Source organism: Mytilus edulis, chromosome 9, assembly GCF_963676685.1.
Source record: "Mytilus edulis chromosome 9, xbMytEdul2.2, whole genome shotgun sequence".
NCBI classification, from domain to species: Eukaryota; Metazoa; Mollusca; class Bivalvia; order Mytilida; family Mytilidae; genus Mytilus; species Mytilus edulis.
The window spans coordinates 14,278,964-14,306,457 of NC_092352.1; the positions used below are offsets into that span (position 1 = coordinate 14,278,964).

General features: G+C 31.2%; 1 protein-coding gene across 3 annotated transcripts in view; it reads left to right on the forward strand.

Moving 5' to 3' along the window:
- Window positions 1–443: 443 nt before the first annotated feature.
- LOC139487680 (transmembrane channel-like protein 7) overlaps window positions 444–27,494 on the forward strand; it is a 32,841-nt gene continuing 5,790 nt past the window's right edge. For 2 of the 3 annotated variants that reach the window (XM_071272649.1, XM_071272651.1), the window contains exons 1-13: window positions 444–601; window positions 9,216–9,603; window positions 10,753–10,804; window positions 15,112–15,193; window positions 16,688–16,953; window positions 18,074–18,393; window positions 19,671–19,815; window positions 20,299–20,460; window positions 20,916–21,076; window positions 22,675–22,819; window positions 23,838–23,935; window positions 24,737–24,847; window positions 25,401–25,476. In XM_071272649.1, coding sequence (XP_071128750.1) covers window positions 517–601; window positions 9,216–9,603; window positions 10,753–10,804; window positions 15,112–15,193; window positions 16,688–16,953; window positions 18,074–18,393; window positions 19,671–19,815; window positions 20,299–20,460; window positions 20,916–21,076; window positions 22,675–22,819; window positions 23,838–23,935; window positions 24,737–24,847; window positions 25,401–25,476 — 2,091 coding nt within the window. In that variant the 5' untranslated portion in view covers window positions 444–516. Of the gene's footprint in view, window positions 602–2,997; window positions 3,151–9,215; window positions 9,604–10,752; window positions 10,805–15,111; window positions 15,194–16,687; window positions 16,954–18,073; window positions 18,394–19,670; window positions 19,816–20,298; window positions 20,461–20,915; window positions 21,077–22,674; window positions 22,820–23,837; window positions 23,936–24,736; window positions 24,848–25,400; window positions 25,477–27,494 lie in introns of those variants that run through there. The other variant, XM_071272650.1, reaches the window with a different exon arrangement.

Here is a 27,494-nt window from a genome sequence, read left to right on the forward strand (position 1 = left end):
GTATTCTGAGTGCAACTGTAGTAATGCATTTGTTGACTAATATATAAAAAAGAAGATGTGGTATAATTGCCAATGAGACAACTATCCACAAAAGACCAAAATAAACTGGTCACCTCGAAACAGCCAGCAGTGCTGAAAGTAAAACTAAACACCAGATAATTAATCAATCAATCATAAAAACAAAACACCACGGTACATAAAATGACAACGTTTTTCAATTTCCTAAAAATACATTTATGGAACTGAACTTGGCTGGAGGGCGTAATTTACATGAAAAATTACAATACGGTCATAACAGTATTTTTATCATGTTCTTTTCTTCATTCAGTTTAAAAATGATGTTAAGGTCATCACTTCTGTCGTATAAAATATATACATACACCGGATTGACATAAGTATTTGCCACTTGTAATATGAAATATGTCAAAACAATTTATTAAGTTATATAGTATCATCAACTCGGCTCACGTTTAATCAAAACAAGATATGTGCTTCTGAGATAAAGTTATATTTGCAATGTGCAACATGCATGGACGAAAAAATGCAATTTATAGGAAATTTAGACAAGTCGAAATACATAAAAATGTTCGTCAAAATGCAGGTAAGACTTCAGAGAGTACATTTACATACAAAGACCAGCACAATAAAATGTATCTTGGTTGAACAATCGAGAGATAATTGTGTTGTCTTCTCCCTTGGTTTTGTGAAAGAACGCACGTCTAGCTGATTCAAAGAATAAATTCATCGAGGCTGATATCATCAAAATGACGGACTTATATTTACCGACAACAGACAGTCTGTACACCAATGGGTACTATAATTGTACATCCCTTTTTAACGACTTGTTTTGAAGCTGGATTTCCAATGGGTACTTAAATTGTGAATCCCTTCTTACCGACTTGTTTTGAAGCTGGATTTCCAATGGGTACTATAATTGTGCATCCCTTTTTATCTACTTGTTTTGAAGCTGGATGTCCAATGGGAACTATAATTGGGAATCCCTTCTTACCGGCTTATTTTGAAGTAGGATTTCCAATAGGAACTATAATTGTGCATCCCTTCTTATCGACTTGTTTTGAAGCTGGATTTCCAATGGGTACTATAGTTGGGAATACTTACCGACTTGTTTTGAAGCAGGATTTCCAATGGGTACTTTAATTGTGAATCCCTTCTTATCGAATTGTTTTGAAGCAGGATTTCCAATGGGTACTATAATTTGTGAATCCCTTCTTACAGACTTGTTTTGAAGCAGATTCCCAATGGGTACTATAATTGTGAATCCCTTCGTACCGACTTGTTTTGAAGCTGGATCACCAATGGGTACTATAATTGTGAATCCCGTTTTACCGACTTGTTTTGAAGCAGGATTTCCAATGGGTACTATAATTGAGCATTCCTTCTTAACGACTTGTTTTGAAGCAGGATTTCCAATTAGTAATATAGTTGGGAATCCCTTCTTACCGACTTGTTTTGAAGCAGGATTTCCAATGGGCACTATAGTTTGGAATCCCTTTTTACCGACTTGTTTTGAAACAGGATTTCCAATGGGTACCATAATTGAGCATTCCTTTTTACCGACTTGTTTTGAAGCAGGATTTCCAATGAGTACTATATTTGTGCATCCCTTCTTATTGGTTTGTTTTGAATCAGGATTTCCAATGGGTACTATAATTGACAATCCCTTCTTATTGATTTATGTATTTAATTGAGCACCCCTTCTCACCGATTTGTTTAGAAGCAGGATTTCCAATGAGTACTATAATTGTGCATCCCTTTCTCATCGATTTGTTTTGAAGCAGGATTTCCAATGCGTAATTTAATTGTGCATCCCTTCTTACCGACTTGTTTTGAAGCTGGATCACAAATGGGTACTATAATTGAGCATTCCTTCTTACCGACTTGTTTTGAAGCAGGATTTCCAATGAGTACTATATTTGTGCATCCCTTCTTATTGGTTTGTTTTGAAGCAGGATTTCCAATGCGTAATTTAATTGTGCATCCCTTCTTACCGACTTGTTTTGAAGCTGGATCACAAATGGGTACTATAATTGAGCATCCCTTCTTATCGACTTGTTTTGAAGCTAACTCTGCTCTCTGGTCGGCTTGTTGTCTCTTTGACATATTCCCCATTTCCATTCTCAATTTTATTGATAAAAAAAACTTTCTGAGGGACAAAAGAAAGAAATATCTTTCTTTTCAAATAAATTGATGATGTTCTGTCTCTCTAGCTCTATAGCCCATATTCGAGTGAGTGCTTGTACTATGTATTATCATTCGTGGATACCAATTTCCGTGGATAACGTGTTTTTCATAAACAACGAATTTAAATGTTTTCAATGGATTAGCAGTTTCTGATAGACTTGTATACATATTTAAGCAAATCCACGCAACAACAACAAAAAAAAAAAAAAAAAAAAAACACGAAAAAGCAATTTGTCTACAATCTATGGAAATTGGCACACAGGAAAAAAATCAAAAATCATCAGTATCTAATGTAGTCCAAGTAAAATAATGACTTCGTTGATCAAAATGTTTCATCATTTTGGTCTGAGTATATGGGCACTGTAATTTGGGAAATAAAAAATATTCTATTCTATTCTTTTCTAATTCTATGCCATAAAAGTCTTGAGGTTAATAATCGTAATTATAATAAAAGTAATTAGCTACATGTGAAGTTAGTATCCTAGCAATAGTTTCGGGATCCGCACATGGCATCATAGATACAATCAGAGAGAATATACACATATTAGTCCTATAACATATGACCTCGGGGGCATTATTTACTATTTCTATTTACTGTTCTGATATTATTTTTTTTACTATCAATGTGCCACCCGAGCATTCAAAAAAAATAAAAAATGAAAATATCAGTATAAAAACGTTAAAAATTTAATAAGAATGCGAAGTCATATGTTATAGGACTATATATAGCAAGCTTACCCAGATCACCCAGGCTAATAATTTCGCTCCGGAATTATCACTCCAAAAACCGGAATCGTTTTCATTATTATAAAAAGGAAACTTTGTTTTTGTTTTTCTATTCCAACTTTTTGATAACTGATCATATAACTAGCAATGAAATGGCATCGTCCAATAAAAAGGAAGAAGACACAGGGGATGATGTCTATTCTCCTTTACTGAAGAAAAACGGTAGGTTTACATATCAGAAACAAAAGAAACGTTGGTGAATCACTTAACAGTTTTATGAGTTTATGAGTCAAGCTTTCTATACCCTTGGGCTTGGTACATGTAGTGTTAGCATAAGCATTGTTGTACTTATTTGTTTTTCGGTTCAAGTTTTCTTTTTCTCAATGTGCACAAAGATTACATTGCAATTTTGTTACAAGGATATGGTAAGTCACTTATGAAATGCATTAATTAAACACATCCCATATGCATGATATATTCCTTTCTCAATTTTATTATAGTTCCTATATTTAAAAGGATTTATGTTACAAAAATCACAGTATATCCTCTGAGAGAGACTCAAAAACAGGATGTCTGTGTTTCAAGTCAGCGCTTTACCAACTGAGTTTAAGAATCACTTTCTTTGCATGAGTACAACTATGTTGCAGGGCCAGTACACATGTATATGGCATCAATAGCTCAACCTCTTACCCCTGGCTAAGTCAATCACTACTTGTACAAAATGAAGTAATCTTATCACAAGAGTCATCATACCATACTCTCACAACATTCAACAGATACATGTACATGTGCCTTGACTCAAATTCCTCTCTAACCACTTTGAGTTATAGTTGTGTGCCAAATTTATGTAGCCCCACAGGACGCAATTACGAACGATTTCCAATGTTTGCCCTCTAAGATCATATTCATTTATATTTATCAATAAATGTTTTTATAAATAAAAACCCTATTAAAATTCCCTTGTTTTCATGATAATATAATTTATGTGCACTTGGTGAATGCTGGGAACAGTATATCTAACGTTAATATATATGTTCTTGGTGAATGTTGATGATGATGACGAAATCATTCTGAAAATATTATAAGAACAGCAATCTAGTCTGCAAGTTATATAAAAAAAAAATAAAGGTAAGAGCATATTGCCTTCTTTTGTTAATATATAGAAAGAAAAATGTCTCCTGATTCTGTTCATATGGGTGATGCCTTTTATCTAGCCCTAATAACCCCACAATTGACGTTTTTTAGACTCTTATGACCATATTTATGGTCAAAAGAAATTATGTTACATGTAATTTTATTGCAAAGTGCAGAGAACTCCAAAAGAAATGTTGACCTATATAAATAAATTCATAGATGAATGATAAGTACACCACCGAAATGGATAAACTTGAATTTAGTGCTCTTTTTATAAAGAAGGAACTTACATAAAAACAAAAAAAATCAGAAATCTTTCCTTTACACATGACCAACATTTCGTCTGCAACCACTGCTGAAGTAATTGAAGTAAAAAACAAACTTGCGCATCTTATTTTCCTATGAAAATGTGTTTGAGATAAAGATTAATGTATGCTTTATCAATCTAGACTGTTGTCATTGATTTCTTCTGCAAGATATATCAATACAGTGCTGTTCGGAAATGCGTCCATATGTGGCACTCTTGACCCGTAAAATGAGGTCATGCAAATCTTACCAAAGTATCCTAACGTGAATAAAAATTTATGTGGGATATGATGCAAAATGGAAAGCCATCATACATCTTTTAAAAATTCTATGATATAAACAATTCAAGAAAAGTAGTCTACATTGTACATAAAAAAATATTAATCACAGTTAAAAAATCGTTCGTAATTGAGTCCGGTGAGGCTATGTTAACTGGAGAGCACTATTATTCTCATTACATAATCACATTGCCTCCTTTAGGACTGAAACAGAGACATCTCTATTTGAAGTCAGCACTCCTAACTTTGACTTAAAGAAGTACTTCCCTAGCTTTCTTCAAGTCAGTTTGTACAATATACACATGTATGAAGGTGTTTAGAAAAACTCTGTTTCACTTTAATATTCACGAATTTCTTAGTCAAAAGCCTGTAATTTTGGCAAAAATCAGCGGGGCAGAACCAAACATAAACTTGATGATTTGTAACTCATTAACAGAGCTTGATCTCAAACCCATGCTATAGGTCATGTAGCTTAAAAACCATTGACCATGTTGACACTTTCTTTTGAATAGGTTAAAAGCATTATATACAGTCAATGTATGTTAAAAAAAAGAATGCTTTTAGAAAATTAAAAGAAAAAAAGTGGATCATCTTACTTATTCTACCTATTACATGTATTATAATAAAATAGAAAAATGTTTGCACATTCCTTTCATAAAATATATTATCTTGACTTATCTCCCCTAATTCAATTCAATTCAAAGTTTTATTTAGAGTCGATATTCAATAAACTACATAACACAAGCTCTAGTGAGCTTTTCAAATCGACTTAATAACAAAATACAATACACACACACACAATACAATACATGCATACAAAAGTCATGAAAACAACACAATTTTAAACATATAATGCATAGTAAGATACCATAATGACATATATAAGTTAAAAGCATCTAGTACACTTAAAACATAGCACAAGTTAATAATAAGATTGCACAAATCAAATAGTCACACAGAAAATAAAAGTAAAATAAAACAGGCATAAACACTATATGCATGCACTGCACTGGCATGAGCTGTTACTTGGATCCCATGTTTGTACCAATTTTTTGAATTGGTCGAAAGATGTTTCCACTCGACAATGGTTCGGTAGCTCATTCCAGATTTGTGCAGCATTATAGCGAAATGGTCTTAAGCCATATTTAGTAGTTCGAACTCTTGGGAGATAACTGCTGTTTCCTGTGATCTTAAATCATACTTGTTAATTTTTATATCAATCAAATCATGAAGGTAGCTCAGACTTTTTTGGTGAATTATTTTAAATGTTTCTATTGCAATTGTTTTTATTCTTCTTATTTTTAAAGATGGTAATTTAGATTTTTCTAGCAATTTTTCGTAAGGAATATCATAATCTTCATAAATAAATCTTAGAGCTCTTTCTTGAATTTTTTCCATTTTAAAAGAATTTTTTTCACTACAGTAGTGCCAAATTACTGGACAATAGTTAAAGTTCGAAAGTATGAATGAGTAGTATGCTGTTAACCTACCTACATTGTAGCCTGTTTAAATATTTACCCATACGTTTTAGAATATTAATTGTCTTGATGCCTTTTTACATATTTCAGAAATATGATTGTTAAAATTTAAGTCCGAATCTATAGTTATTCCAAGAAGTTTAACATTTTCTTCACAAGAAATTTTATTTCCATTTAAATTAAATATCAAATTATATTTATTTGTTTTTTTCCCAATGGCTATAGCCTGGAATTTGTCAGGATTAGCCTTCATTAAATTTATAGAAAACCAGTTTATTAGATTTAAACTATCATTTTCTAAACTTTCAACAACTTTATCTAAATTATGATCACTGTATGATACAGTGTTGTCATCAGCATAATTATAAATGGTGCTTTTTTGTACAAAATGAAATATGTCATTTATGAAGACATTGAAAAGAACTGGACCAAGAATTGACCCTTGTGGTATGCCTTTAAACATACGATCCCATTCGCTGTAAGAACTTCCAATTTTAATTTGTTGTTTTCTGTTTTCTAAATAACTTTTTAATAATTTTAGAGAATTTTTAGACAGACCGTATGCTTCTAATTTTGGCTAAGATTAAAAGTCATGTAGGACATTTCACAGTAAATGTGAATTTCTGTATTCCTGCAGTCTTTGAACAGAAAAAAAACCCATGTAGATTGTAGACAACAAAAATCTATAGAAACATTTCATATTGTAAACATGTTAGAACATTAATTGGATACATAACCTGACAACAGACGTAGGGCTTTTATATATTTAGATTTGATTTCATAAATTTCAACTCTCTCTTGAAAATATAGAAATATCTTTGAATAGAAGCTTTGACTTTCTTCTCAGCATTTTATTATTTAAACAATTGTAAAATATTGACCTCAATGAACATATAAGCTGGGGACATCAGTAGAGAACACTTTTAGATCACAAGGTCATGGTTCAAAATTGCCTCAGGTCATCACCAGATTACTTTTAAGGAAATTTGACATGTTTATGTTTGAAAATAAAGCATCATATAACTATAGGTCACCCCCTAGTCCCCATATTTATATCATGCTAACAATTTTTGAAAATTTCTCTCTATCAAAAAAACTGGAATTTAGGTTTTAAAATCTCTTTATTTACTTAAAATCTTAGTTTTCTCAATTATTTCTAATGCTATAGATCTAGATCTCAATAAAGTTGTTTTTTTCAAATACCTATTTTCATCTGTTGAAATTTCATTATCTCCTTTAGGAATTTTTATAATTTAAAAATATAAGGCAAATTTATTTCAATTATCATAAATATTTAAATTTTATAATCTGGTAGGTATTAAAAATAGATTTTGAAAAACTCAGATGAAATGACCGAAATAACAAATTCGGAAATGAATCAACAGTGCAGGAAGAAAAAAAGAATTTCAGAAATTTAGAAAATTATTTTATTTTCTAACTTACATTTGTCTAACTGACCTGTAATTACATCAATATACCATACAGCTATAACACAATAATTTTTGGTTCCAAATTTATTTCTTTTTAAATGATTAATGCATTGAATTTTAGCCCTCAGTCATCGATGATACATATAGTAATTAATGTACTTGTATATTTTGATTGATAAATATGACATATTGATGAACATGAAAATTGGTTAATTTCTAAAACTATATGCATAAAATATCTGGATTGGATTTATTAGATATGTTCAATTGTGGTTTCTCAGCAGGTATGTCACATTTTATACTTAGTTTCTTTTTCTTTTAGAATGAATTCATATTACATGTAAAAAATGTATAGAAACTGTTCAGACATGTCAGATAAAGTACAATAAATACTACATTGTATTTTTTTAGCAGAGATTGATTTAAAAGGGGGCCTGGGTTGCCTAGCCTCCCTTTAAAGCTACATTTATGGTTAATATAGACTTTTTATCTGTTCCAATCCAAGCATTGGGTAGTTGGGGCCCCATTTATCCTTATGAAAATTTCCAGTTTCTTATCTTGCTTATTAGAAGTCTTAATGATAGAAGAATTTGTAACATTTGTTTAAGGGGGTTCGCGGGTCTAAATCATTTATATAGGATTTCTCTATATTTTTCTATAAATGAACTTTATCTTATAGTTAATAGAAAAATTAAATAAAAAAGTGGGGTCACCGTTCATTTTCGCTCACAATCTGCCTTCGAAAGAAGCATACATTTTTGTAAAGGTGTTTTTTGTCTGTTGAAGTAATAGGAGAAATAAAGTTAATATCGAAAAAAAAAAAAAGGAAATTTATTACAGAACTCGCTCAAATTTTACAATAATTTAGTTTAAGTACAGCTTATATGGAAATTATATTAAAAAATATAGGTCACCGATGAGGTAAAAAAGATATTTCAATTTTAAAGCCAAAAAATAGCATTTTTCCACCAAAGGGAGATAATTTGGAACTTTTTCAATGATGTTTACATTTTAAAAGTCATCTTGGGCCAACACGAATTGATTGTTTTGAATGATTTTTGTACCATATGATAAAATAACAACTGCAAAAGGTAATAAATAAAATTTGTAATGAAAAACAAATGTTTAATTTTTCTCTGAAATTTTTATACCCTCGAGCCTCCTTAACAACTCCAAAACCTTTAAATAAGTTGGATGACTAGTCTAAACATCCATTTGTACTTTATTTTATTCAGTCTATTAATTATTTGACACTGGAAGTCATTAACATTATTTTTAATATTAATGTCACCAGCAAAAAGGTAGAATGTTAATTCAGATATAAATATGATATCTTAAAATGTATTTATCTACAACTCACAATTTTATTAAAAGAATGCTTATTTTAAAATTATCTGAGATGTGTTGATAAATTTTATATATAAATGGATGCATTCATTAGTTTCAGAGTTTGACATTATTTGAATGATATAAATTAAACAGATTGCGTATTTAGTTAGAAGAAAATATGAATAATTTTAATATAGTAAAGTAAAATATACATTGAATTATTATATATGTTATTTTAATAAGTGTTTAATTAAAAAAATAGTGTATGATTCCATTTAGTTTCATTTACTTTTAAATATTAACCATTAACCTGTGAAATCTCTCATTTATAGATGAATCATTTCCCCAAATAACTGTTGAATCAGTAGAAAATGAAGATAATGAGATTTCCAGAGTGATCTTACCTGATGTTCCAGAAGAAGAAGAGGAAAATGGTACTCTCAACAATAATGCATATAAACGTTATGAGAATGTGGCTGATTGGAGAATGTCTTTCCTGGATAATATCCATGCCAGTTTACCAAGTGTTAAGATGAGAAAGAAAAAGGCAAGCAATCTGAAATTGGACCAGAGAAGAACAATACGTCAGCATGATAAAGTTTATTGTCGGGTTTCTAAGCCACCAGAACAACCACCACCTCTACATGAAAGAAGACAAAGATTATACAGACGACAGAAATCGGTCAGAGAAAATATTGATAGTTTTGTCACATCTTTTAGGTACATTTTATTTAGTTTTTTTTTTGGGTCAATGTTTTAGAAATTAGAAGGCAGTGATATAATAAACCAGGGCCCCAGAGCTCATGCCCCTGAAACTTGAGACAGACTACTATTATTTTTCACGTGTATGCTTGTTCATATACACTATTGGCTGGGTTAACACTTAAAAAATTAATTTCCATCCATTCTAATAAGTCTGATTGTTTCTTTACTGTCTTGAAATATTTTTTTTTCTTTTTCAATTGTCATGTACATGTATTGGACAAAATTTATAGATGCCAAATCATGTTACATATTTTTGTTAAAGTTTTTTGGTGTTTTAACACCGCTTTTAAGCTCAGCTTTTTGGCTATTTCGTGGCGGCCAATTTTTATTGGTGGAGGAAAACTTAGTGCTCAAATAAAACTAGAACCTTTGATAGGAAAACTGATAATCCTTGTCAATTAAGATTGGATCGAGTGCACCCTCACGAGCGGGTTTTGAACTCACAAACTCAGTGTTGACTGGCTAGTGACTACTTAGACCGCTCGGCCACAGAGGCCCCTAAAAAAATGTGAAACTAATATAACACTTAAATACTTTAAATGAACATAGTAATATTCCTTTGATAACTTCAACAAATGTATTTAAATTTCTATTTTCACATTTGAATTTTTTTACCTTTGTATTTGAATTTTAACATATCAATGTACAATGTATGTTTGTTCCAATTGGCTCGTTTGAATTTGAAACATTCATGAAAATAATCCTTGTCTCTAAATTAAATCAGATTTCCATGCTAACATATAGTTACATGTATATATATATGATTACTATAGTGCATGTTGTAAAATGAGTAGTTGATCACTATTAAGGTTTTTTGTTGGTACTATTTGAAGAAAATTTGATGAAATGTTGTGAAAATGACAGCATTTTTCCTACCCTTGGCTTCTTTCTTTTGGTAAAAGGTGAGCAGTTTAAGGCCTACCTTAAGTTTGCAGTATTATTTTTATTTTATATATGTATATAGTTCACAGTATTTGGGTTTAATGATAAGCCAAGTGGCATGTAAACATGAATAAAATAAAACCATTACATTTCATTGCTTTTAATACACTGTTGCACATTATGTTTATCTTTCATCAAATGTGTTTTTTCTCGCTATTTCAGAAATGCCACTTTTCAAGCATACAGGACAATTAAAGATAAAAAACCACCAAAGGTAAATATATGATCAACCGTAATTCTGTATGTTTGCTTCTAATGATGTATATTTGTGTGGAAGTTTACTTAAACATTGCAATTTGAATTGGGACAATAATAATATCATTTATCCAATCAAATGTCAGTATTTTATGTAATCAAACCAAAACTCCACCTTTTCATTGTCAATCAACAAACATCAATTTAACTGTAAACTAATGCTGAGGGATCTCCTTTAAACACTTGCCAAACTTCTGTTTAAAGACCAAACAGCCTATTCATTTCTACCAGTGATTTTTCCTTAAAATTGTGTGTGAAGGTATTTCATGATTTGAGGAACAAATTATGATGAAAAAAAATTGGGGGTCACCGACTTAGTTTTGTCACTATAGCAACCTCAGTTTCGTGTTTTCCTGAATATTAACATAACATTTGCTTGTCATCTAAACTCTAAAAAAAATCCTTTATAACAAACCTACAAGCATAATTCTTGTTTCATGTTAAACAGTAGATTTGTATCTATCAAATACTAGTTCAAGAGTTTAAGACTCATATTGTTTTGATCTTTAAAAATTTGATTTATTTCATTCCCGCCAAAAAATAAAACGTAAATATAAAAAACGTTTCCAGTATTAAAAAATATCTACCAGTGATTTCTTCATAAAAATTTCTGGAAGGAAAGTGCCATGTGTACTCTTCAAAATAAAGCAAAAAAAAGTGTATGTCACCGACCTTTCAAAACAGTTATGAGTAATTTTCATGTTTTTTTCTCGTTCGTTTTGAAGAAAAGAGTTGTCTTTCTTCAGAACATTGCATCTGACGTCATAGTAAAAACTTTCCTTGCTGGCGCACTATTTGAAAAAAATCGCAAATTGGACGTTTGAAACCCACATTTAAATTTCCTAGAATTACAACTGTATTCACCTACTTTATTATCCTGTAATACAAGAGATTAAATGCATTTATCAGTATCAGATCTTATGATGGTGTTGCAGCACAATATTAACCTTCAGAAACACCATCCGTCGGAATGGAAATTTTTTTGAAATAACCTTTCACGCCGCTTTTGTTAGGAAAGTCTGTTTTTGTTCTCTGCCCCTCATTAGCAAAATTATTGAAAATAAAAATTGAAAATAAAAAAAGAAATGAAAGATGGCACTGGCTAACTTTTGACTATATCAGACTAGATGTGTGGGTTTTTTTTCGCGTCAATTTCAGAATTTGCCGTAATGAACTCATTCGCTACTGTTGACAGACAGACATACAAAAGCATAGACGGACTGCTTTGTACCATTATTTTTCCCGACTAAGACGAACGTATAGAAATTATTCCATCTAGTTTGTGAATTCCTTATTTCTTAATATCTAAGACATAAATTATAGGTATAATATATGAATTAAAGTTTTTGATTCTAAAACGTTATACATGTACATGTATCATAAAATACAATCCCTGTTATTACTACCTCACATGTTTTGAATAAACGAAGCAGTAAATATAAAATACAAAAAGTTTTTAATTCAAAAATTAATTTAGAAATAATTTGCCATTGAAAACTACAAAGTAAGATTTCTTTAACAGGATAAAATATTATAAATCTAAATGGCTCATTTTAGAAATTAAAACAAAGACGAGGTTGCTGCCAGCATTAAAAATCTAAATTTGTTTTCAATCTTTCCGGTCATAGTTGTAGCTAAATCAGAAAGGGAGAGATTTTATGTTGGATATTATTCTTGGAGCAATTGTTTTTGTCATATCAAGTTAAATATACAAAAATTTAGTTTTAAACACCAAAATTTTTTATTTTAATTCACATTCGCAGAGTATTAATTTGTTTTTCCTTACAGCCAATTTCATAATGCATGTAGGGGCGTATGACATTTGTGCCGATTTAAAAAAAAATCATTCTTTCTTTTGCGCCTTTTTCATTTGCAATAATTTTATATATTTGCTCCTGATTAGATTTACAGGTAAGTTAATACTTGCACATGTACTATACCATTGGTAAAATCTGGTTATACATTTTGTTCACTTAGGTTTAATAAATAAGTTAGTTTTGATTGCACACTAAAACCAGCCAAGGGGTCAATTCTTTAATCATCGATGGTCATACATATCGGAAGGTCAGTGTCCTGAAACATGAAAAAAATATCTTACTGATGTACCATAAAATCGTGTAAAGCTAGAGTCACCACAGATTCAGCTGATGGTCTGACTACTGTGAAATGAAAGAAATAATCGTGACAAATGAAATGCAGATTGGCGCAAATGTAAAACGCCAGCATGTAGGGTAAAACTTTGGTTGGCTTCCTTGCTTTGTTTGTATAAATGTTTATTCAAGCTTTGTAATTAAGATTGATATCTTCATATATAGGTATGTAAACCTGTATATATCTAACTTTAATTGGACGTTATCAATATATAATTATACAAAATATACAAACAAAGCAAGCAAGCAAGCTAACCAAAGTGTTGATCTACATACATTAAGAAGTTAGCTATAAGCTTCAGTGAGATCAGGCAAAATGTTTATCATTTCTCCTTAAGACCATTTGAAATAAAACAAATGACAAACGACAATGACCCTTTGTCACAATTTTATTTTTACTACAAGATTTTGTCAAATAAGCAGTATAAATAAATTTTAACTTCATTGCAAGATCGGACATTATTTTAAGAGAATCATCCAGACATCAGTTGCATGCATACGTTGCCAGTATGTCAAAACTTCTAGGAATAATTGTTTATCGGCATGGCCTTCTGAATACTCAATATTGAAATTTTTTGAAAAATTGACATTAAAATTAGAAGGATCATATTATAAGGAACACGTGTACTAAGTTTTAAGTTGATAGGAATTCAACTTCATCAAAAACTACCTTGACCAAAAACTTTAACCGAAAACTTTAACCTGAAGCGGGACAGATGGACGAACGAATGGATGAATGGAAGCACAGACCAAAAAACACAATGTCCATAGATTTGGCATAAAAATAACTTTTACCTTACTTTTTTAACCTGTACACAATCGGCGCAAATGAAAGACAAAATCTACGCAAGTGAAAGAATAAAATAAAAAGGAATGCAGATCGGCGCAAATATAAGACAAAATCTACACATGTGAAAGAATAAAAAAAAATGAAATGCAGATCGGCGCAAATGCAAGAAGTCGAGATCAAAATTTATATTTTATTATTTTTATTAGAACGAAGGTTAAATATAGTGTAGTATCTTTTGTGTCCATTTATGTTAAATTTCCACAAGATATCAGCGCAACGCTTAGTTCCTTTTTTCTTGGGAGACATATTTTTACGTGTTCACCATGTTGGAATCTGTGAAAAACGCGAAATAGGACGTTATAATTTAACGTTTTTTCATTGCTAGAAACAACGTCATAGACTTTTTATGTCACTACCAAGTTGCGTTAGTTGATGCGCATAAACAATAGGCTGTTTGGTCTTTAATGTTTTTTTGTAGAAGTGCTCTTAATAGATCCTAACGATTATTGAGAACAGTTGAACAACTGGAGGAGTAGGGACATGAGTTCTTAAAGTGTTCATACATGATCTTTAATTTGAACTTACATGATCTAGCCTGAAGGTGTTCAAGAAATAAAAGCAAATTATAAATAAGGCAAGTTACCATAGCAACAAACCATGATTTAGTCAAATTTCTGTATTTTCTTTGCTTTTTATTATTTTTTGTCGCAGAATACTGTGGATTCATTATAATTCGTTGGATACCAATTTTCGTGGGTTTCGTGGGTACAGGTGAACCACGAATTTAAATGTTCAACGAATATCATATTTTCAATACTAGCCATAGGCTTTTTATACAGAGATTGGCAAAACCACGAAATAAAATATCCACGAATATTCAAGTTTTCAGCAATCCACAAAAATTGATACCCACGAAAATAAATGAATTCACAGTAATCCATTGACTGCTGCATATTAAGCTTTATCATTGAGAAGGTAGAATCTCACTGTTATTAATTCTTTTACTAGTAACTGCTTGACAAAATTCAACCAAACTCAATGCACAGAATCTTTGACAAGACATGAAGTTGTACATCTGCTATTTTGAATTTGTGTTTAATGGGGTTTCTTATACCAAAACAATTTAGAAATTTCTGCTTCTATTGGGTGGAGATTCCAGGCAATATAGGTTTTTCTTGGAAGACAAAATAAATACATTGTTTTATAAATATTCATGCATACAAATCACAATTCAATATTCTTATTATTCCCTAGCAATTGAGAATATGATAATTGATCTATCTTAGTGAGTCTTATGAAAATAATGTATACTGATTGTGTCCACAGAAATGGGAAAGATTGAAAATAAAATTAGAAGATTTAAAAGAAAAATTTACCTTGTGGACAGCTTCTATAAGAGAGGTAGAAGGTAAGTAAGATAATCATGTTTGTTAGTTAACTGTAAGTAGTGATGATAAAGGTATAAACCATCTGTCCTTAATTGAAACAAATAAGTCATATTGCCAATCAAACCCCAAAGTCGATTCTTTGCAAAGAGTCAAAAAGAAAGACATATTCAAGTTGTTATCAGCCACAGCAGCATCACAATGTATGCCACTAGTGGTCTGTCAATGATATTTGATATACAGTTATATTAGCATTGCCACATCTCATTTGCATGTAGATTATTTGCCCATTCCCCTCAATCGTCTATTGAAATTGAAACTTTTGCTTACTTAACATGTATTAGTTATATGTAGGTCAGTTTAAGGGGAACCACTAATGGCATTATGGCATTTTAGGTCAATGATATTTGGTTTGTAGATGCATAAACATTGACACATCTCATTTCCATGTAGATAATTTGGCACCACACCCCCAGTCATGGTCTGTTGAAGCAGACAATTTCAACCCTAAGTTAAAATTTCTAAATGAAATTTAGAAATCTGTTAATTGTTTCTTTACTCCTAAAAACTAGAATAGAAATGTTTTGGTACATAAACTCATTACTCACAAACTCTTCATTTATATGGGGAAAAAAGGTTTGCTGCTCTCTATTTCAGTGTCAGTGAGGCCTTCAACATGAATAAAAAATTCTCACCTCACTAGAAGTTCAAGATGGCTATTTGCACCGGTCTGTAAAATACAGAAACAATACAGACTTTAGACTAAAAACAGCAAGCAAATAGATATAAGAAGATGTGGTATGAGTGCCAATGAGACAACTCTCCCTCCAAGTCACAATTTATAAAAGTAAATCATTATTGATCACAGTATGGTCTTCAGCACAGAGCCTTGGCATGAATTGCATGTGAAATTACATAAAAAATATCAAAAGTAGGTATTGTCATGTAAATTTATTTATATTGCAACAATCTTTTCATACTTAAGTGTAACAATATCAAGTTTGTAACAGATTTGATTAGAAACAAAGATACAAAAGTTTTTTTTCTAAAATGGCACTTTTTTTTCCACACATCAAATTAATTCAGGCCAGGCAAATTGCATGCTTAAATTTGATTTTGATCAGGTCACACAATGTTGCGGAAAAAATAATTCAGTAAGGAAAGTGTTAAAAAAGAACAAGTGTCCTAGTAACTACAGGTATATAATTCAGTTTACCATAGATTCATTATTAATCATTAGGGGTATACCAATTTTTATGGATTCCAAGTTAGATTTGAACAACAAATTTAAATTAATGTTCAACAAAGTACTTTCTATAGAACTGTATGCTGACTTTGGCAAAACCTTGACATCAAGTATCCACATAGCAAAGTTCCTCATTCCTCAAAATTTGTACTTACAAAAAAAAATGAATCCATAGTAGCCAGCTTAAATAATTTCATGCTTTGCTGGTGTTTTTTCATGAAGTATAAACATTTTTTTATAACACTACAGATATTTACATTTTTCTTTACAGGTAGATATGGAATGGCAATCATGACATACTTTAAATTCATTCGTTGGTTATTTTTCCTGAACATCTACCTTTCCGTTATCATGTTAGCTGTTGTCATTGTACCTGGAAGTATGTTACCATACGAATTTGAAGAATCTCTTACTGTCAGTAATAAGACAGAGTATAAAGAAACAATGACGTGTTCTAAAAATTATAAAACTTATATCGATGGTTTTGCACGGAAGCTAACAACAGTTGACAAGATATTAGATTTCTTAGAAGGAACTGTAAGTTTTGTATAATATTATATGATTCCAAAGATGGATAGAGTTGTTTTCATTACATTTTTAATTTTTATGCCCCATTTATGGGCATTATGTTTTTTGGTCTGTGCGTATGTTAGTACGTTTGTCCGTCTGTCCCACTTCAGGTTAATGTTTTAGGTTGAGGTAGTTTTTGATGAAGTTGATGTCCAATCAACTTGAAACTTAATATACATGTTCCCTATGATATGATCTTTCTAATTTTAATGCCAAATAAGAGTTTTACCCCATTTTCATGGTCCACTGAACATAGAAAATGATAGTGCGGATGGGGCATCCTTTTTACTAGGGACCCATTTGTTTTATTAATGAGTTAGACTGTTTATTGTAATGGAATTGAAGATGAGTGATGTATTACATTATTTAGACTGATTAATGAAAAACCCATTATTTACGTTTGTTTGACTCAAATTAACAACTTAGCCATTCGAGGGGAGATAACTTTGTTTGTTCTACTCAAATTAACAACTTAGCGAAATTTTTGAATTTATCTTGTAGCAAGAAAATGAGGTCAGTGACACTTAATTTTCATATTTTATTAGCGCATATTTGAAAACCTATCTTCTCATACTTTATTTCAAAATCTATCTCAGATTTCTTTTTATAAACAGAAAAGTGTTTTTTTTTGGTGAAAAATCTTTGCACATTTGAGCAATTTTGCACGGCTTGTAGCTTGAAAAATAGTGCATTGACCCATACTTTTAATTATAATTTTGCAAAAAGCATGGAAAAATCTATGTTCTGACAAAGTATAAGAAAATTCTATCTGAGGAAATATATACTGAGCCTTAATTTAAATTGATATGTCAATAAGTGATATTATATAGAAATACTTATGTCAAGCTTGTATGTAATACTTTTTACAGGGTACTGTAATTCAGAAATTATTCTGCAATTATTATTGTGATTTTTTAAGAAAAGGATAAAAATGCATGTGAATTTTGGAAAATTTGGACACAGATATTTGTATCAGATATCAGATTTGGAGTTCTTATTTGTGCATTTCGTAATAATTTCTGAATTACAAAAGAATGAGGTACTTATTTGTATTTCTGTTTAACCTGTATTTTGTATTCCATTATAGGGTTGGATGGAAACAAAGGTCTTATTTTATGGAGCATACTTCAACAAGACAACATTTAATAAATTCAGTTCAAAGAAACATAAGTCAATCAATATAAAAATACCAACAACAAAAAGACCAAAAAGAGATGTTGGAGATGTTCTAGATAAAGAAGCTATAGTACATTATACCATAGAAGGGGAGGGGGAAGGAAACCAATCAAAGAAGTCTAATACAACAGAAGGTGAAAGTGAATATAAGCTGAATTATAATATGGGTGTGGCTTATATTTCTGCTGTTGGCGTATGTCTAATCATCAGCTTTGTCAAAGTGGTAAGAAAGTAAGTATTTGTCAATTCCTTTAAAAATATGTTGGTGCTACTATACAATAAGTTCAAAACAACAGATTTAAAAAATAAAATGACTTTTCAGATTAGATATAATACATATAGCACTCAGTTTGTAGACTTAATAGTACTCATTATCACACCACGGGTAAATTATCAGGTTTTGATTGGTTTAAAGCCATCACGTGACATGACCCCCTATGAATTTCATAGGGGGTTCATGACATCACGTCTGCAGTCTATACCATTATTGGTGACCTTTCTGTAACTATTGATTTTAGTAGCCATTAATTCAGTGCCGTTAGTAAGGCTTATCTCATTGTTATGTACCAAGTAAATGACAATGTACTCTTGTCCCATGTGACAAGTGATATATAAGCTTTAACACTTTATAATAATGAAGATAGTGTAATATCATGATCAAGGCTCACAAGATGTTACCAGAATGAAAACAAAAATAAAATAAATAAATTTTGGATATTTGTCAAATGGTTTACTTTTGATGTCTGATACTGGTGATTTTTTATATGTTTTTTATATTGTGCATAGGACAGACCATATTAGAATCAGACATCAGGCTTTCCAATCACATTTAACAATAGAAAGGTTATGCTAAAGACTGGAACACAGACCTTAGAAAACTTCAAGATTATTGAAATTAGTCAGTACTTGATTATTAACTAAAAGAAAGTAGTCAGTACTTGATTATAACCTAAAATGTGTATCCTGATACTAAATATCCCTACATTTTGACAACCATATGTCAGTTTGTTTAATCATACTTGCTCAAATAGCAATCTTTTTAAGTGTGGGCTCTAATTCATAGTTCTGTAAACCAATGCATATTTGTGGTATGATATATTCACTAATACATTATCTCACAATTGAAATTCTTGTTTTAATAGCACTTGCAAGGTAGAAAAGAGTTGAAATGTAAATTTGGAACTATACATCAGGCTGTTGGTTTCCTCATTTGAACTGTTTGTTATTTTGTCATGTCAGGACTTTTGTAGCTGGCTATGTGGTATAGACTTTGCTTATTGTTGAGGGCTGGACAGTTTTCAATAGTTACTAACATCAAGGTCATTTGGTCTCCAGTGGATAGTTGACTCATGGCTATCATACCATATCTTTCTATTTTACAAATGGAAAATCAGGTTGATCTTAGTAAAACAATAGCATAACAATGAATAATGGTTGTTTTAAGTTTATAAAAGTAACCTATCAAATTTTAATTTTTAAAGTGGTTACCTTGACTTTATTTTTTGTAGCTCAGCTAAGAATATGAAAGCCTCCTATGGTAGAGAAGGAAAGCCAGCCAAGTACAGTAGTCGTGTGTGGGCTGGATGGGATTTCTGTATTTGCAAGGAGAAACATGCTAAATCTAAAATGGCCAGTATAAGAACAGATCTTATTGTAAGTTTTTCAATAATCATTTCTGGGAAGGATAGTTGTACTGAATTCAAGTACAAGTATATGTAGGCAAGGAATGACTGTGGCTTGCATTTCTGTAGCTTTGTGTGTACAGGATCTTATTACTTGACTTACATATAGATAAAGTAGTAACTATAGATGTTTGATAGGTTATGATTGCTGAAAAATTGCAAAAACTTGGTAGGATTACTGTCAGCAAGATTATGCAAATTGCCTGTTTTGTGACTTCATAATTGCAAATTCATAGAAAATCAAGTAAATTTTAAGTCTTAATTGAATTTTGACTTATGAAGAACTGAGATCAAATGAACCACACATTGATTATATAAAAAATATTAAACAGTTGGAGAAAGTATGGACTGGCTTTGAATAAGCAAAAACTTATCATCCTATATATTTAGAGTAAATCAAGCTTATTATTTATAAAGTTAATTAATGCTTTCAAATATTTGTCAATTTGAATAGGCAGAAATGCTGGATACTAAAAAGAAGGACCTATGGAAAAGGAGATCTTTAACAGATAAATTGATGGTATATGGTTTAAGAATAGTCATTAATGTGTTGATCACAATCTTACTAGGACTCAGCTTAGCTGCTATATATAAAGTTACAGAGCAAATGATGCTGGTAGGTATTATATTAAAGTGAACATTATGGAATCAAGAATGAAAATTCTATAAACAGATTGGCTTTTTTATAAGAGTATTTGGAAAAAAAAGTTCAATTAAGCCTCATATTTATTAGTTTGATTGTCTGTATGTTCAGGCTGCAATTTCAATATGTCTTCATCATAATCATCACCACAAATTGAACCAACTAAATCATACCGTAGGAGATGCTATCAATTACTTTAAAAGCATGTTCAGACTAACCTTTATGATTGTCAATACCATACAGAGCATGTGTTCTTTATGCAGTTTATACCTATGTGTCAATAGAAAGTTTAAAAAAAAAGAAACATAACTTCAACCAACTAGTTTAAACTAATTGCTGCAGATTTTATCTAATTTTGATTTATGAAATAAAGAAAAAAGACAGTTCACTAATAGGAATTAACATGATATTTTGTATCTATTTTCCAGTTAAATTCCATGTACCAGTCTAAGTTGAACAGTTTGATGATAAGCTTTGCACCATACCTAACAATCACTGTACTGAATTTTGTTGTACCGAAAGTGTGTTGGAGACTGACTTTATATGAAAGCTACCTCCATGAAACTGAGATCAAAATGTCTATAACAAGGTTGGTATGACTTTTATAGTAGAAGTCTAAAAACAATTCTTTTCTGGAATTTGAAACAGTCTCAAAGGAATGTAATGAATTTATAGATTGTCAGGTATTAGTTTAAAACAGCAAGCATAACTGATCATAGATAAGGTTTTTTATTGTCTGTTAAATTTATTCACAATTTCTCTAGATGCAGAGCAATGTAGAGCTTGACTTGCAGTATAAACTTAGTTCCTATAGTGGAAGACTTTGTTCTTGTCTAGCTTTTTTGTTTTTGTTTTATTTTACTATTGAATGGTGTCCCAGCATCTCCAAGTTGCCTTTGGGTCAGTACTATAAAAGAGGGACGAAAGATACCAGAGGGACAGTCAAACTCAGAAATTCTAAAATAAACTGACAACACCATGGCTAAAAATGAAAAAGACAAACAGACAAACAATAGTACACATGACACAACATAGAAAACTAAAGAATAAACAACACGAACCCCACCAAAAACTGGGGGTGATCTCAGGTGCTCCGGAAGGGTAAGCAGATCCTGCTCCACTTGTGGCACCCGTCATGCTGCTTATGTGATAACAAATCCGGTAAATAGTCTTATTCAGTAGGTCACATTCATGAAAGGGAAGGGGATTGTAGTTACGACGTAAGGAACATAACCGATATCATTTGTGAAATGGTTATTCCATAACAGTCAACCAACTCGTGATGGCATCTGTAAAATTTACGAAGGGATGATTTCAACTTCACCATTTGGAACTCTAATAGCTTCCTTCTGAGCAGCATTCCTCTATCAAGAAAATCATGATAGGAAATGCAAGCATGGGAATATCGTATCAATTGGGAGATATATGCCCCGTATGCAGGTGCTACTGGAATGTTCCTACTTAGAAATGGAAAATTCACAATTGGAAAGCTGAAATCATCTCTTTTGTCGTAAAGTTTTGTTTTCAACCGACCCTCAATGTCAATTTCTAGATGTAAGTCAAGATATGAGACTGACTGAACTGTATCTGTAGTATCCTTTATCTCTAGTTCGATGGCATAGATGCGTTCCACATAGTCACCAAATTTAGAATTAATTAGTGAAAGAACATCATCTATATAGCGGAAAGCAGAGTTAAAGGATATTGCTAACTTCTTGTCTTTCTTCCTAAGAAGTTCCTGCATGAAGTCAGCCACCTAATAATAAAGAAACAAGTCGGCAAGTAGAGGGGCACAGATTGTTCCCATTGGAATGCCGACAGACTGTTGAAAAAACATGTCCTCCGATCGTAACAAATATGTTGCCAATAAAGAAATCAAGCATCTTGATAATATCAGTTTCAGAGAATTTTTTGTTTGAATCAGAATGAACCTTTACAAACTAGGATTTATCCCTCCCTAAGACAAGATACTTGTATCTACGTTGGCCATTCTTTTTTATGAAGCAAAGCAATACCAACTCTTGCAATTTGTCTTTTAGTTTGGAATGTGGAATACTTGTGTAAAGAGTAGAAAAGTCAAACATTTTAATACTGTTACAAGATGAAAGATTATGTCTGAAGAATTGATACAAATTGTTTGTAACATGTTTAGTATTTTTAAAATGTTTTTTTTTTTTTTTCATGCAGAGCCATTCTGTTACGATTAGCATCACCCATGGTTCTGTTAGCATCTATATATGTAGAAATAATAAATGTTGACACACCTCCTGTCTGTGGAAATAAAAGATGGGAGGACAGTTCATCTGGACTTACTAAAAAAATTGTAATAAAGGTAAGATCAAGATTGCAAAAAAATGTTATTTTACATTCTTATTATTCTGAAGAATTGATATCCTGGTTGGTGTACAAAAACTGGCATATGATACATCAAATTCAAAAGATTTGCTTCATTAAGCTGGCTTCATAGTTTATAGTTTGTATAGATATGAATTTTCTTCTGCTATTTGATAATTAAATTCCATGAAAATTGTCCTGGAAGACATTAAATACTGTAAATTCAGAAATTAATGCGAGGTTTTTATTATTGCGAAAAATGCGACTGAGTTGTAAACGCAATAATTAAAACTCGCATTTTGAAATATTTTATATGAATTTAACAGGATTTTTTCTCAAAATCGTAAAAATTAAAATCGCATTTAAGTCTAAAATGACAAAATCGCAATAATAAATGCACGCAATAATTTCTGAATTTACAGTATACTGAGGTAGTTGTCACATTTGAATATGAATGCCTTGGTGTTGTGGTAAGTGCATCGGACAACTAACACAAAGGTTTCTGGTTCGACTTCTGTTCCTAGATGAAAATTTCAGGGACTGAATTTTCTGCTCTCCCTTGACACCATATACGAGTATGGTCTTGAGGAAACGATGATAGTCCATCGGAAAAGGACGACAAAAGGCTGACCCGTGTTAAGAGAGAGCGATATCTCTTGCACGTAAAAGACACCCTTGTAGATTTCGAAAAAGAACAGGCTAATGACGCTACATGGCAGCACTCGCATCGGCAAAGTGGAAAGGGATTAATATAAGTTGCAAAACTTGTTTTCAAATCCACTATAAATAAATATGTTTAAACTAATACTGAGCTGTTATATGATACTAGAAAAAAGGAAGTCTCAGAATGTATGAATTTTTTACATCATGCAAAACTTTATCAGCTGTTCTTAAAAATAACAAATATGAAAGAAAATGTGTTTCTTTGCTATTATTTTACAATGATATCCTTTTTTCCTTTCACTTTTTATGTGTATTTATTTTATTTATACGATTTTTCTTCTATTTATTTTTAGTGTTGGGAAAACTACATAGGACAACAGTTATACAGATTAGCTCTTATGGATTTGATTGTTACTACTTTTGTTATATTTTGTGGAAATTTTCCTAGAAAGTAAGTTTATCTGTTATTTCTTAATTATATTGATATTCATATTGATATTCATATTCATACAGTGATTTGACTACTTAATTTAGTTGTGTTAACCAGTTAAAAGTTTTATTAGATTTTGAATACATTTAATTTAGTATGCTGCTCAGTTTAAAAAGAAATAGTTTTCCATGACACTAGTATATATTGAAAGGTTTAATTGAGGAATCAAAAAAGCAAAAAAAAAATGTAGGGGTCAATGTGCTTGATTTCGAGATATTAGCCATTGTAATATTGGCAGGAAAATATTCTCTCTTGATTTTTGCATAGCTTTATCATTGACCAGTTAAAGTTCTCAAAAACTATTAAAAAATAAATAAGATTTTATAAGACTTTTTAGAAATGGCATATAATTATACATGTAAAAGATTTATAAAAGAAAAATGGGGGTCCATGGGCAAAATTGTTTAAAGCATTCAAATGGATAAAACCAGGGAATTTCGGAAATCTGACAAAATTTCCAAAACATGACCAGTAAACATCCTTAATATTTTTAGCATTTTTAAACAATTAATCTACTGTTTTCAATATGAAAAAGATCTATGATCTATGTCTAAGATACTTTAAAATTGTAAAAAAATATTCAAGTATTCATTTTAAAAAACTGGTTGTTGTATGATTGCCAATGAGAAATTTTCATAAGATTTTGTTTATTTGATTGAAGAAGATGTTTCATCAAATTATGTTCATTTGATTGAAATATGTGTTCATTTGACTTGGTATTTTTAAACAATACACATATGTGTGCTCTTTTTTCAATTTCAGGTTGATCTATGACAGATGGAAAAGCTTCAGAATTGTAAAGTTTTTGGGAGAACAAGAATTTGATTTACCAAGAAATGTTGTTGACTTAGTTTATTCTCAATACTTATGTTGGTAAGTTGTATAAATGAAAAATTATCTTCAATTTTGAAATAACAAAGAATCTGGAATGAGTGGTAGACAGAGTCCTTTTCTGGTGTTTTGCAGTTACATTGTAAAAGTTTCATGTAAACAATAGCATTCAACAAACAAATCAAATTGTGTGATCAGATTGTGGTATGTGTGTGTGTTTCCTGTTCCTAGATATAAATAGACTCTGTAGTTTCATAATTGAAGACCTCATCAAAAGTTACCATTGTTGATTGTGAAAGAAAATTATTCACAAATTTATTTATGGGACACTTTTTCCTCCTGGTTTTTGAAGTCCTTCACCTAAAGTTTGTAGACATATTCTCATTACCAATATTAACCTGATTTCATTGCATGGTTAGTGAAATTAGTTTTTATTTTTTTATTCTTTTGACCTTGAAAATATTTAACACTTTTCAATATGAGCTACTTATTTAGTGTGATTATTTTTCCCAGGATGATTAGAATATAACAGGGTGTTGTATAAATGTCAGCCTTTTCATACATAATATTACTCATTTGTTTCTTTTATTTTTAGGTTGGGAATGTTTTTCTGTCCATGGATACCATTGATGACAGCTCTGAAATGTTTTATTTTATTTTATTTGAAAAAGGTACTTATCACTATTTTGTGTCTTTTTCTTTTGATCTCTTTCTATGATATTTTTTTTATATCTTTCACTTGCTTGAGGTAGAAAATTATCTCATATTTTCTCAGTCATTAGAAAGAGAATGTATAATGTCATAAGCCTATGTCAGGAAAGCAGTGATAAACAGATTATCAATGGTCTTTCAAGGATGTTTCTCAGCTATTGTCCTTTGATGAGAATGTAGCTGAAATACATCCTTTTGTTTGAAATACCATCGACAATATATAAATATTTAAAACAATAATAAATTATTTAACACAAAATTCATATGTTGAGCAGCACTTGAATGCACATGTGAGGGGATGGAAGACATGTGCACTATATGTTACTCTTGGTATAAAACAAGGAGTTCTCGAATTAACTGTCTACATTGAATTTTTTTGACTTCTAAGGCTGACTTATAAAAAAAATTATGCCGAAATAAAATCAGGCTGATTTGTGTGTTTTTGTCTGTCCAGAAAAGATTTATTCAACTCTTTATTAAATAAACAGACTCCGATATAAAAGTCAACAATAATTCTATTAAGGTAATAAAAACAAAGAAAAACTAAGGGGTCCATCAAAATCAACCTTCGACAACACATCAAAAAAGATAAAAATAGCAAAATTATTAGAAAATTATAGTATGTTAGTACAGTCGTCTGCCATAAGTATTCGTAAAACAAAATGACCGCCATTCAATGTAAATCTGCACATGAAAAAAAATGGGACTATTGAACAAGTAACAAAATAAAAAAATCCTACCTCAATACTTTGTAATGTTTCCTTTGTTCCTCATTACTCGTAAAATCCTCCTAGGAATGCTGTTATACAATGATTTCAGGTAAGTAACTGTTAATTTGTCCCATATGTCACGAATTTCACACTCCAGGTCTTTGGTATTATTTATGTTCTGAGTACGTTTTTGCAGTTCCCTTTTTAATACCCACCAACAATTCTCAATAATATTGAGGTCCGGACTCTGAGCTGGCCAGTTCATGCTTTTTAGACCCGTTTCCCTATGAAAATCTTGAACAGATCGGGCTCGATGGACAGGGGCATTATTATCTTGAAAAACGTAGTTATTATCTGGAAAATGACTAACAACCACTGGCCACAAATTATTGTCAATAATGTCAATGTATTTTAAGGCATTTATGTTCCCTTCAACAACAGTAATAGTTCCGACACCATGGTAAGTGATGCATCCCCAGATCATTAAACTATACTTGCGCTGAGATGGAGGGCAAATACAATCCGTAAGCCACTCTTATCCAACCTTTCTCCAGACACTGACACGAGAATCCTGCCCAATGACTACCTTGCACTCATCACTGAATATCCCTTTACTCCAGTGTGCATTAACAGTTTTATGTAAATTCCCCCTGCAATATGCCACTTGTTTTTTCTTGTTGACTTCACGGATACGATTTTTTTTCTTTACTGATCGCTTGTGGAACCCATCAGAATGTAATTTACGTTCAACATTTGGTTTAGAGAAAGGTCCATCAATGCTCTAATTAAAAGTATTAGTAATTTCAGATAAAGATTTATGGCGATGTTTTTTTACACAACGGGAAAGTTTTCTCATGTCCCTGTCATGAAAGGATTTGGTCTGCCTGTTCTCCGAATGCTTTCTATATCACCCCGGTGCTCATACCTCTTAAAAAAACTGTAAACAGTACTCTGTTTAATGCCTGTCAATTTGACGATATCACTTTTTCTGTAACCTGCATCATTTAATGCAGCGAGACGACTTTTCTGATCAGATGTCAGTTCTTTTCCCTTGCGACCCATTTTGTTTACATTAGCTACAACGTAAGTGCAGACGCTTCTAACGTCATCACGCACGTGTCACATGACAATCACATGATCATCTATATATAGATTCATTGCCATCCCGATTGTGACATGGAGACTACGGTCAAATCTTGTTTACCCTTCCATGACGTGACCGCCATTGTTGATTTACGAATACTTATGGCGGAGTACTGTATGTACAA